Consider the following 12,247-nt stretch of genomic DNA (forward strand, 5'->3'; position numbering starts at 1 on the left):
TCTCCTTTCCCCAGGAAGAAGCTAGGAGAGTTCTTCCAGACTAAGTATGATTGGGATCTGCTGGCTGCCCGGTCCATCTGGGCTTTTGGCCCTGATGCCACAGGCCCCAACATCCTGGTGGATGATACCTTGCCCTCTGAGGTACTGCAGAACTGATGAGAACCACGTGGCACTCTTCGTACTTTCTGAGTAGAAGAAGCTGCAGAGTGTTCTTCTTTTCCCAAAAAATATTTTGAGTCCTCTGGTGAAGGAGAGGGTCTTCTCCTAGCTGTACCTCTCTTCTCCCCCTCTAAGCTCTTTGGTTGCTAGGAAGACTCCTAAGGAGCCTTCTTGTTTCTGTGCAGGTGGACAAGGCTCTTCTTGGCTCAGTGAAGGACAGCATTGTTCAAGGTTTCCAGTGGGGAACCAGAGAGGGGCCCCTCTGTGATGAATGTAAGTCCATAGCACCTCCCCTGTCTATGGGACCCAGCCAGAGAAGCAGCTGGGAATGTACAGAGTCCATCCCATGTCCTGGGCCAGCTTCCTCCCTTTTCCCTATCCTATTGCCATCATTTGACATGTTCTAGAAATGAAGTCACTTCTAGACCAACATTGTTTCTTGTTCCTGAGAAAGAGCTGTCTTTGGGTTGTGTGATAAGAGATACAGTGAGGACTGAGATTGGAGTGGCTTATTGACCCAGATTGGACTTCATGGGACCAAATGCAAAATTGCTAGAACTTGATTGTGCATCCAAAAAAAAATTTAATATCTGCAGAACAAACACTAACTTGTAGGCAAGCTCCGTATGTCCGAATGTGCCCTGAAGCAAACATATGCTTAACTGCTGACCTCTTTACCACATCCCTTGTTGATCTGATTAGAACACCCACCTCCAGATAGTGTGTGTGTAAGGTACTGAGGATTTAATCCAGGGTGCTCTACCATTGGCTACAACTCCAGCCCTTTTTTTTTTTTTTTTTTTTTTTGCGGTACTGGGGATCGAACTCAGGGCCTTGTGCTTGCGAGGCAGGCACTCTACCAGCTGAGCTATCTCCCCAGCCCCTCCAGCCCTTTTTTTAATTTTTGTTTTGAGACAGACTCCTGCTAAGTTGCCCAGGTTGATCTCAAACTTGGTGATCCTCCTGCCTCAACCTCCTGAGTTGCTGGGATTAACAGGTGGTACCACCGTGCCCAGCTCCAGTGTGCTTTTTGTACCACATCTTATGTGGCTGCAAGATAATTGCAATGTAGCAAGATTCTGTGCTGCTCTGCTGTGACCCTGTGACTAGCCCCAGAACCAAACCTCACCGAGTTGTGCTCTTCTCCTTTAGTGATTCGGAATGTCAAGTTTAAGATCCTGGATGCAGTGGTTGCCCAGGAGCCTCTGCACCGGGGCGGAGGCCAGATCATCCCCACAGCCAGAAGAGTCGTCTATTCTGCCTTCCTCATGGTAAGAGAGTTTTGCTGTAGGGAACCATCCTGCTTCCCTGGACAGGAACATAAGAAGAGGACAAAGCTTGTACCTGGAGACATTTTATCCAGGATCTTGCTGCCGAGCCCTCTGTCCCTGCTCTGTTGCAGGCCACTCCTCGTCTGATGGAGCCTTACTACTTTGTAGAGGTCCAGGCCCCTGCAGACTGTGTCTCTGCCGTTTACACTGTCCTGGCCAGGCGCAGGTGAGCAGCCCCAGTGTGTCAGGGAGAGCACTGGGAGCAAGAGCAGAGCAGGAACCACCTCAGCTGCTGAGGAGGTGGGGTGGAGCTCAGCCTCACACCTGTCCACTCCAGACCCAGTGAGCTTATTTTCCAGAAGGAAGTAGGAGAAGAATGAGACAATCCCTGGCTTTATTACAAATCACAAGTGAAATTTCTTGGGCCCCTACTTAGTGAGCTCTTGGGGGGGAGTGAGTACTAAAGCAGCAAGTCAACTGTGGGAATGTTGCTAAGACCCTCTCCTATCTGCTTTTTCTGCTCTCTATAGCATTCTTGGTTATTTTTTCTTCGCTGGTAACTCTGGGCTAGTTTGTACCTGAGAGTAGCAAAAGCCAGATTGTTCCTGGGCTTTTGACCTCTATATATGTAGGGATTCAACCTTTGTCTTTCTGTCTCAGGGGGCATGTGACTCAGGATGCACCCATCCCAGGCTCCCCCCTCTACACCATCAAAGCTTTCATTCCGGCCATTGACTCTTTTGGCTTTGAGACTGATCTCCGGACTCATACCCAGGGACAGGCCTTTTCCCTGTCTGTCTTCCACCATTGGCAGGTGAGAAATGGGGCAATCCAGCCAGCTTGCCCTCCCCGCTTTACAAGCTGATCCCTATCCAACCTGTTTCCCTTTCAAATCCCAAGCGAGATATTCAGCGTCCTGGAGAATCCTGCTTTGGACCCGAAGCCTCTGGAAAGTCTGCCTAGAACATCAGAAACCCCTTTGCCTTTCAGATTGTACCTGGTGATCCTCTGGACAAGAGCATTGTCATCCGCCCCTTGGAGCCTCAGCCAGCTCCTCACCTGGCCCGGGAATTCATGATCAAAACCCGTCGTAGGAAGGTACATGTCCCACAGGCCCATTGCAATCCCTCAACCCCCAGGAGCCTCAGCAGGAGTTGGGTTCCTTTCTTCTTCCTGGACCCTTTTCCTGAGGGCCTGTAGACTGAGAATAGTTTGCGGCAGTGTGGAAGGAAGTGACCTGAACATTCCTTAGGCAACCAGAACTGGGACCTTTAGGGAAAAGGGGACTAGGAAAGGAGGGTCTTCTCAGCTGTGACAGTACCCTAAAGGCACAGCTTCTGAATAGTCATCTACATTCCAAATCCCACCAGCCTCCCCCTCCAGCACAAGTCTTAGACAGCCCCCAGCTCAGCCAGTCCCCATATGGAACTCACTCTTGCATTTGCCCCATTCTGAATCTTCAGGGCCTGAGTGAAGATGTGAGCATCAGCAAGTTCTTCGACGATCCTATGTTGCTGGAGCTCGCCAAACAAGATGTTGTGCTTAATTATCCCATGTGAGTGCAGGTGTTCCTGGCAGCTCCTGGACTTGAAGCTGAGACCAGTGTGACTCAGTCTTCGTGTTATCAAAGAGTGTCTGAGAATTGCTGTGGCCATCATGACAACCCACAAGCCTCCAATCCAGAGTCCCAGTAAGAAAGGGGCATTTGGCCTCCTGATTCTCTCTGTAGCCTCTGCCTGGCTTCATTCCCCAGAAACAGAGAAGAGCTTGGGCCCAGGGAAAGAGAAGAGGATGAAAGTTTTTAACCCAAAGAGGCACTGTCTTCAGGATTTACATGGAATTTTATTTTTTACAAGTTCAACTTAGTTGTGTTTTGTAAGTGAACAGAAAATTCTGACCTCTGCCTTGGCCTGCTTCTTTCATCCGCCCCACACCCTCACCCCCACCCTGTCTAGTCCTAGTGCTTACATTCTGGATATATGTCATTTCCCATGAGGCATCATTGCCTCTGCTCCCAGCTGCTGCCCCTTCCTGCCTGGATCCCCAGGGAAGCAGCCTGTGAAGGAATGCCTGCTCTTAACTCAGTGTTCCCATGAGCCTCAAGGCCCTTTCACTGCCCCCACCATCCCACTCCCTGCTGCCTCTGGGTGGACCTGAGGTGGTATGGGAATTGATGGGATTCTGGGATTTAAGGTTCACCTGCCTTAGGAGACCACTGCCCCTTATATCTATCCCTGGAGTTGGGGACCAGAGCCCTTTGGTATCCAGCCTTTCTTCTGGGTCCCTTCCTCTGCTCTCTGCTGGTGAAGAAGACACTTGACATTCTTCAGCACTGGTTTATTAGGCACATACAGAGGCTGGGGAGGGGGGTGAGGCTGCCCAGCCCCCTCAGGAGCACTACTTGTCCCTAGGGTCCTGTGCCATCCTCTTGCTATAATCTCTGTACATGGTGTACACAGCACCTGTGTGAGGAAGAAGGAGAAATGCTCCTTGGCATCTGGTCCCTTCACCCATTCTCTGGCTCCCCCTGGTGTCCCAAGGGTTCCTCTAGCCATTCCTTTGAGAGTCCAGGGTCCCTGCTTATCAGTATCAACAGCTGTTCCAGGCATCCAACCATATAGCTTGTGGAAAGAGCCCATCCAACAGTTCACAAAGCACTTTCATGTTTTCTGTATCTGAGACACCTCAGCAACCTGTGAAGTCACCCCTGACTTGCCATGTTATTCATGGGAAACAGGTTCAGTGAGAGGGGATTGGTCCTCTGTTACAGCTAGCAAGTAGCCTCCTACTTCTTGATCAAGAAAGGGAGAGATCCAGCATGTTCTGCTATATGACATTTCTCATCTCTAGGGCAAACTCGTAGGGCAGGCTGCACATCATCCCATAGGCCAGAGGCAGGAGACTGAAAATGTCCCAGTATAGAAGCCTCATCAAGGATTTGATGTGTATCCTATAGGAAGTCATGGACCCTTTCATCATAAGGACTCACAGACCTTTGCGTGTTTTGCCCACCTCCTGTCACCTGCCCCCCCAACACACACACACAAGCTGCTTACCTAGCATGATTGCACCCACAGCACAGGCCTGTGCTGCCACTCGGGTGTGAATCAGATGTATGGACATCTTCGTGGAACCACGAGCCTTCAACCGATAAATTCTGTATGCTGCCACCACCAGGCAGGCTCCCAAGCCTGTGGGCAGAGAATGTGACCGGCCTCTGGGCCTTAGCTGCCAAGCCCAGTTTTCCCCTGATGCGACAGCCTTCTAGACAGGATGGAAGGCTGGGTAAGTGGCTGCTTTTGTGCAGGTTGAGAGGGGAAGGGTAGCATTAGATTGAGTGGCTTCCCCTTCATGGCATTTTGTGGCTGGGTCCCCCATATATGAATAACCTACCCCCACGGCCACACCTCCACCTTAGCTCTGGGTCCCTTCTCCAACCACAGCTGGCTCCCACATCTTGGTACTGCTGTTTTCCTACTCTCCCAGGGACTTAAAGGAATCCCTGAGGGATCCCAAATTGTAATTCTGACCCCATCGTAAGGCTGGTGTTGGTGCCCCAAGTACCCCTTTGCATTTGGGTCGTGTCCACCTCCACCCATCCAGACTCCCTGATTGCTTGTGAGGGTTTGTCCCTTGGGCAGTACATAGGACCACTTAATTTCTCTGACCTCTGCCTCATTTTTGGAAAGACCAGAAGTCATTACCTCTCTGAAAAAAGTTCCCTTCATGTCCCCTTTCCTTTCCCTACTCACCTATGGGTACCAACGGAGATTCCCTGGTCTTCCTTAGGAACTTGTCAGACACACTGTCCTCGCCCTCAGGAGGCACCCACCAGCCTTTCTTAGCAGACATGATTCTGGACCCAGATGTTAACAGGTGGGAGTCTTAGACTTCAGCCCAGTCCTAGAAGGAGGCACCTCACAGTAAGAATTCTGGTTCTTCTCAATCTGGAGTGGAAAGAGTCAGTTACCTGCTAGGATCCTCTTACCATGCTAAGCAGAGTCTCCTCTTGAAAAGCTGTCCCTCCTGGGTATCCTATCTCAGGTGTTTGGGCCACTCATACCCACTTCCTCCATGTCCTTTCTATCTTCTGCCTCTTCCTAACATCTGCTTCCCTAACTCATTCTGACCACTGTTTTCTGTTCACCCGCCCCTCACTCCCCTCCATTTGCATCACTGGGTAAGATCCTTGGGCCAAGAAAAACAACTGTAAAAATCCACAGAGACTGGGAGGAATAGTCCTTGAATCTTGGGGGCTTCCACTGGTCCTGAGTTTGTGACAGTTACTCCTGAGGGAGCTACAGAGTAGGATCTGGCCCTAGGGAGCTACCCATCCCAGTTACAGCACTAAATACTAAATCACCAGAGGCAGAGATTCAAATGATGGGACATTAATTTATGTACAATTTAGCATATATTTTGCACATTAATACTAAAGAAAAATTCTAGTCCCCAAGCTGTCTCCAACCCACGACCTCCATCTCTACAGTGAAAACCCCTCTTGTTCTAACTTGCCAACCCCTGTAAACGTCTGCTCTGATCACAAACTAGATGTCCTGGTCCTCACAGCAAGATTTCTGCTAATGGGATGCCTTCTTAGGTCCAACCATGAGACAAATTCTCCCTGCTTGAGTCAATTTCTCTTCCTAGTTGTCCCTCCTGGAGGAGAAATGACCAGTGGCCCCACAGGTCCTCAGCATTCTGGTGCTTACCCTAGGAGATGGTAGAAAGTGGAGCATGAGCATCAGGGCCACGGCTCAGCATCTGCTGGTTTGAACTGACCAAGAGCTGATGTTGGAGCTGTCACTATGGGGTCAGGGAAGCAGTGACTCCAGTTTTATGGAGACTTTGAAGTCGGGGAAGAGAGGGGAGGGGATAGAACAGGGCATTAGTCTTAACCCCCCATCTGCTGAGCTTTAGGCAGTGGAAAATCATGTTGGACCAGATACAGGGGAACCTTTAACTGATTGGATCTTCTGGTTCCCATAGATGTACATGGTGGGATGAGACCTGAGCTTAATGTGGAGAACTCAAATGAAGATAGAGAAGCAAGGCTGGGCAGAGTAGGTTTTCCATCAATGTACTGGGATTCGAATTCACAGGTGCTTTACAATTGAGCCATACCCCAAGTCCTTTTTATTTTTTGAGATAAGGGTCTCAAATTGATGAGGCTAGCCTCATATTTGTGATTCTCCTGTAAAGCCTCCCAAGACTGGAATTATAACTGGTATATACCACCATGCCCAGCTGCCTCCAATACACTATGGATTATATGGAATATAAGTAAAATACCTAGTTGTGAGAAACAGACTCTCTGGTCTTGGTCCTTTCAGGGATGCTTTCTGGACCAAGGAGATTTGTCTGGGGGTTTGAAACAACTGGGACTTTCCCCATCTTTAGAGCGCTTTAAGTTGCCTTGGTGGGGTAATACTCAGGTTCAAAGATGACAATGACTGGTATTAGTGCTATTACATATTAGATACTTATGTTTCAGACTTCTCACAGATGAAGAAACTGAGCTTCATAGATACTAAATGATTTATCCAAGGATGCTCAACTAATATTGGTGTTATAATCTGAGCCCAGGTCTGGCTGGCTCCAAATTTCCCAGCCCTAACTGCAATACTTACCAGCAGAGGATCAGTCAAACTGAAACGCTCTGGACTGATATTGAGGTTTAGGCAGGCTAATCAATTGCAGTATCCTTGACTAGAGAGGAAAAAGCACTTGCTATGCTAACGGGAAAGATGAGGGTGCACCTTGGAGGGTCTCAGTCCATCCCACGCCTTTGTTCTTTCTCTAGATTACTTTTAACCGTGTGTGTGTCCTAAAGGGGCCTTTTCAGCACTGGAAATTTGTCAAGCAGCTGATATCCCTCTTTTCTCTAACACTCACTGCTCTTTGAAGAGACTCAGGGTCACAGCAACTCCCCAGAGCCTTCACGGATCCCGAGCATCCATGGGAACTCTCCTCCCTGCCTTTCACACAACACACCCTATACTGCCTCTCTAGGTCGCCACAGTGGCTTGAACTTTCAAGATATGGATGGTATATGTCCTTGATCATCTAACCAGATGTGAGGGATAAAAATGTCTGGATGAGACAAGACAGGAATCAGGAGTAATTTCAAATCCATTGAAGAACAGGGGCCAACCTATGGAGAACCAAGTTCTGCTTCCCCCTATTGACTTTATAGTGATGCGTCTACAGCATAATTTCTAGAGCTGAGAAAATGAGAACAGGATTGGGGATATAGTTCAGTTGGTAGAGTGCTTGCCTTGCATGCACAAGGCCCTGGGTTCAATCCCCTGCACCGCAAAAAAAAAAAAGGGAATGGTTGCTGTGATTCACTGGATTTAATGAGCACCTTCTATGAACCAAGTGGTGTGCTAATTGCTTTTTGTAGATAATCCCCACCTCCCACTCCCTACAACAGGTGCTGGGGGTTGAACCAATGAGGGAGCTTCTATCAGTGAAATACATCCCTGTGCCCCAAGACTGGCCTTGAATTTGTGATCCTCCTGTCTTGCCTCCTGAGTTGCTGGGATTATGGGCATCACCAGTTTTGACCCACCAGTTTTGTTTTGCTTTTTAATATCAAATATACAAGTTATTTTTTATTTCAAAAAACTTTTGAGAACATACAGTAACTAAAACTTCAAGGAACAAATTTCTGTACAGTCCTGTTTTAGTAAACAGATAAAACCATGATAACATGATTCTTGTTAACATGCCAAGGCTTTAATAATTGTTTCCGTTTAGTCATCCCTACATTAGTGATTTGCTTAGTAAACCTCTTTTCCTTCTAAATCAGGGGACATTAATAGAAATTTTGATTTGGAGGAATCAAAATTGATGCAGACAGATTTGGTAGATAATCCAGAGTCAGATGTGGAATCAATTACCCCATAAGGGTAATTATTTAGTCATGCCACTGGACCTGAGTCTATGTACCTGCCTGTGAAATGGATTACTGCAATGGTAAAATAGGATGGTTGGTCCCCTGTTCACTGTTCCTTTTCCTCCAGAACAAACAAGTGGCAGGGAATGGGCAGCAGGTTGGAACACCCTGACAGTGGATTGTGAAGTTTACCACATTCTGTGTGATCTCAAATTCAGCACACCCTTTTTCGTCCTGCCCTGCCTCACATTATTGGCAGCTTCAGACATGTTCTTCCCTGTAGTGTTGAAGGGGCAAGGATGGGGGAGGTGGGACTAAGTCTGGAAGTTCTGACACAACCTAAGGCACAGCTGTGCTATATATAGCCCAAGGGAGCTGAGTGGCCAGATGGGGGAGGGGAGGGACATGTAGCTTTTGCCTTGAGCTAATGAGAGCCCTGAATGAGGGAATGATGGAGAATGAAGTCGACAAGGAACAGAGGATGCTCCCTGTTGGGATTGGAATGGGAGGAACAGGGTTGAAAGGCTGGGGAGACATAGGGGAGAAAATGTTAGGTTATAAAGTAGAATCTGGTTTTTTTTTTTTCGGGGGAGGGGTTCTGGGAATTGAACCCAAAGACATTTAACTACTGAGCCACATCCCCAGCCCCTTTTTGTATTTTATTGGTGACAGGGTCTTGCTGAGGTGCTTAGGGCCTCAGTAAGTTGCTGAGGCTGGCTTTGAACTCACAATCCTCCTGCCTCAGCACACCAAGCAACTGGAATTACAGGCACGAGCCACTGCACGTGTTTCATAAAATTTTTTGTGACAACAAAAAAATCTGCTTCAGCTAACTTCCAGCAAAGGCAGGAAGAAAGAGTATGTGTCCCACAGGTTAACCGAAACTGCTAGGGATTAGTGGAGAGGGAGGGAGGTTTGTGCTATTAATACCCGCTCCCAAGAGCAGAAAAAATTCAAAAACTTCCTCACAATTCTTCCTTGCTATCCAGACAGGCAGGACTCCCCATTGCCAACAGGCAGCATTCCCAAATTCTACCTCTCTGGGCCTTGGCGCCCATCCTCCAAGACAGAGGAATCTAGTCTGAGTTTACTAGCCAAGTAGGGACCCTGGAAAATGTGTAATGGAAATAGTGACACGCTGCAGCCTTCAAGTTGACCTTACTGTTCCCAAACCACAGAGCCCCAGGGTGACTCTCAAGTTCTCAAATTGAGTTTTGATCCTTCCCTCCCTGGGCCCCATGTGAATAAAAGGTGATGTGGTTCTCACAGCACTAGGCTCAGCCACTCCCTGCCAGAGGCTGGAAACCAGACCCATTTCCCATTTTGAAACTTGGGGCTTTCCCTCACTTCCCTCCAGTAACCTTTTTGTTCTAGGAATGGCAAGTCTTCATTCATTCACTCAGCTCATACTTCCTAAGTACCTACTATGTGCCAAGCTCTATTCTAGAATCTGGGACTCAGCACTTCTACCCAGGGAGCTCACATACTAGCAGATACTTGATGTACTCCAGACCCTGAGGAATACCTGGGCCTACGAGCTTCCAGTCTAAGCTCTTTTTTTTTTTTTTTTTTTTTTTTGTACCAGGAATTGAACCCAGGGGTGCTTCATCACTGAGCCACATCCCCAGCCCTTTTGATTTTTTGAGATAGGATCTTGCTAAGTTGCTTAGGACCTCACTAAGTTACTGAAGCTGGCTTTGAACTTGTGATCCTCCTGCCTCAGCCTCCAGAGTTGGTAGGCTCACAGGCGTGCGCCACCACACCCAATTTAAATGTTTTTATGGAAGTATTAGTGTGCTCAGAGTCAAGTGCGGTGGCACAAGCCTGTAATCCTGGCAATTTGGGAGGCTCAGTGATTTGTCAAGACCCTTATCTCAAAATAAAAAGGACTGGCAATGGGTAGAACCCCTCTGGGTTCAATCCCCATTACCAGGAACAAAAAAGCTACACAAAATTGTGTTATCAAAAGTATACATCAGGGCTAGGGAATACCCAGGGGTAGAGCATGTGGCTAGCAAGGCCCTGGGTTTCAGCTCTAGCATCTCAAATAAAACAAAACAAAACAAAAACACATAGTCTCCAGTACAATGTACCAACTCAGTACACCTGTGTATTCAACATCCAGATCAAGCACAAAACAGTTCCAGCCTCCCAAAAGCCTCCTCCCCCTCCCCTCCAGCAACTATCCTGCCAACTAGGTAACTACTTAGCAGTACAGATAAAAGTTTTGCCTGTTTTTTTTTTTTTTTTTTAATGGGGGTGAGGGGTAAATGTTTGTTTTGTGTTTTTGATACTGGGAATTGAACTCAGGGATGCTTAATCATTGAGCTACATCCCCAGCCCCCCACCTTTTTTTTTTTTTTTTTGAGACAGGGTCTAAGTTGGTTAGGGCCCAATAAATTGCCAAGGGTGGCTTTGAACTTGCAGTCCTCCTGCCTCAGTCTCCCAAGCTGAGATTACAGGCGTGCGCCACTGCACCCGGCTTTTTGAAATTTATATAATTGGAAACTTTTGTGAGATTCATTTTTCTGGTGTGTAATTACAGATTGTTCATTCTCATTGCTGCACAATATACCATTATGTGATTATAACACAATTTATCTACCCATTCTGTGGTTCATGGGCATTTTGAGTAGTTCCTAGTTTTTTGGCTATTGTAAATAGTACTCTAGGACAAGTATTTTGGTACACAATTCTGTGAACTTTTCATGAAATTGCAGTGGTAGTGTACTCCTAGGTTCGGCTTTAGTAGGTATTGTCAGCTTTCCAGAGTGATTTGAACCAATTTATACATACACTAGCAGATTTAAGAGTTTTAATATTTTAAACTCAGATGTCTAATGTTGTGTTTTGTGTTGAGTCAACTTTTTATTTTTGTTGTGGCAGTGTTGGAGATGGAACCCAGGGCCTCACCAACACTAGGCAAGAGCTCTACCGCTGAACAAAACCTTAGCACCGTTTTCTTTATTAACGTTTTCACGTATCTCATCGCATTTGTCATTTCAAATATCTCTGTAGAGAGGAAATGTCGTGAGGGGGCAGACTGGGGCATGCCAAGTACAGGGAGAAGTTCAACACTCGGAGGGCAAGCAGGTAATGAAAACGATTAAAGCACCTGATTTGGGGCAGTGTCTAAGAAGTAGGTGCCACATGAAAGGCTAAAAGTGAGCAAATCTTTTTGACTTTTTAGAAAGAAGTCAAATTCGGATCTTAAAAATTTGGCAATTAATAGTTTTGGAAAACACTATACTGGCCAAATAAAACTTGTCAGGGGCTGGGGATATAGCTCAGTTGGTAGAGTGCTTGCCTTGCAAGCACGAGGCCCTGGGTTCAATCCCCAGCACCACAAAAAAAAACAAAAAAACAAAAAACTTGTCAGATGGCCAGATGCCCAGCCCTCAAGTTATCAACTCCTGAACTAGCCCTTAGGGCTTAGTTTCCGGTGGAAGAGTTGGACCTGCAGCACATCACCTCGCTATTTAGAGTTTAATTTCTTATCTAGTCAAAAGGGCAAAATGAAAAGCCTATCCATTTGTTCTGTGATGCTCAAATGAACTAATTCCACAGCACAGGAATTGTGAGACACTGCGCTGTATAAAGTCATCCCCCACCTATTTAGTCCTTCCTTTGTCACATAGTCTCACTCTACTTAAAGCATTTGGGGAATTCTCAGTTTCTTAATAGGCAGCTTAAATACTGGAGAATTCCTATGCATGCAAAATTTTTTAAAAGTACTTCGAATAAGATCCCTGCTGGGATGTAAGGAGTTAAGAGGAAATGGCCTATTAGGGTCTTGCTAATCCAAGAAGTCCAGGACCTCAAAAGTATCTAGAACGCCTCCAAAAGCCACGATTCAAAGAAGCAAGGATGACTGACCGACTGAGGGCCTGTAGGACCCTCCAGTAACTGTAGGGCA

At 47.0% G+C, this 12,247-nt stretch overlaps 2 protein-coding genes across 4 annotated transcripts in view; one reads left to right on the top strand and one right to left on the bottom strand.

Annotated features, from left to right (window-relative positions):
* Eftud2 (elongation factor Tu GTP binding domain containing 2) overlaps nucleotides 1-3,333 on the top strand; it is a 42,363-nt gene extending 39,030 nt beyond the window's left edge. Inside the window, exons 22-28 of the mRNA XM_047543273.1 lie at nucleotides 15-141; nucleotides 345-432; nucleotides 1,312-1,430; nucleotides 1,562-1,656; nucleotides 2,091-2,244; nucleotides 2,421-2,528; nucleotides 2,894-3,333. Of these exons, the coding sequence (XP_047399229.1) occupies nucleotides 15-141; nucleotides 345-432; nucleotides 1,312-1,430; nucleotides 1,562-1,656; nucleotides 2,091-2,244; nucleotides 2,421-2,528; nucleotides 2,894-2,989 (787 nt within the window). The 3' untranslated portion in view covers nucleotides 2,990-3,333. The remainder of the gene's footprint in view (nucleotides 1-14; nucleotides 142-344; nucleotides 433-1,311; nucleotides 1,431-1,561; nucleotides 1,657-2,090; nucleotides 2,245-2,420; nucleotides 2,529-2,893) is intronic.
* Higd1b (HIG1 hypoxia inducible domain family member 1B) lies at nucleotides 2,960-6,235 on the bottom strand. 3 transcript variants are annotated; one of them, XM_047543280.1, is made up of 4 exons: nucleotides 6,143-6,233; nucleotides 5,183-5,333; nucleotides 4,487-4,621; nucleotides 2,960-3,892 (listed from the first exon to the last, which is right to left on the bottom strand). In XM_047543280.1, exons 2-4 carry the CDS (start codon nucleotides 5,280-5,282, stop codon nucleotides 3,828-3,830), a joined length of 300 nt encoding a protein of 99 aa, XP_047399236.1. In that variant the 5' UTR covers nucleotides 5,283-5,333; nucleotides 6,143-6,233; the 3' UTR covers nucleotides 2,960-3,827. The 3 variants fall into 3 exon arrangements, with proteins under 3 accessions (XP_047399236.1, XP_047399234.1, XP_047399235.1); XM_047543278.1 differs by having other exon boundaries at nucleotides 2,961-3,892; nucleotides 5,183-5,377; nucleotides 6,143-6,235; XM_047543279.1 differs by lacking the exon at nucleotides 6,143-6,233 and adding an exon at nucleotides 5,419-5,706 and having other exon boundaries at nucleotides 2,962-3,892.
* Between the last annotated feature and the right edge of the window lie 6,012 nt (nucleotides 6,236-12,247).

The sequence above is a fragment of the Sciurus carolinensis genome, chromosome 3 (genome assembly GCF_902686445.1).
Source record: "Sciurus carolinensis chromosome 3, mSciCar1.2, whole genome shotgun sequence".
NCBI lineage: Eukaryota > Metazoa > Chordata > Mammalia > Rodentia > Sciuridae > Sciurus > Sciurus carolinensis.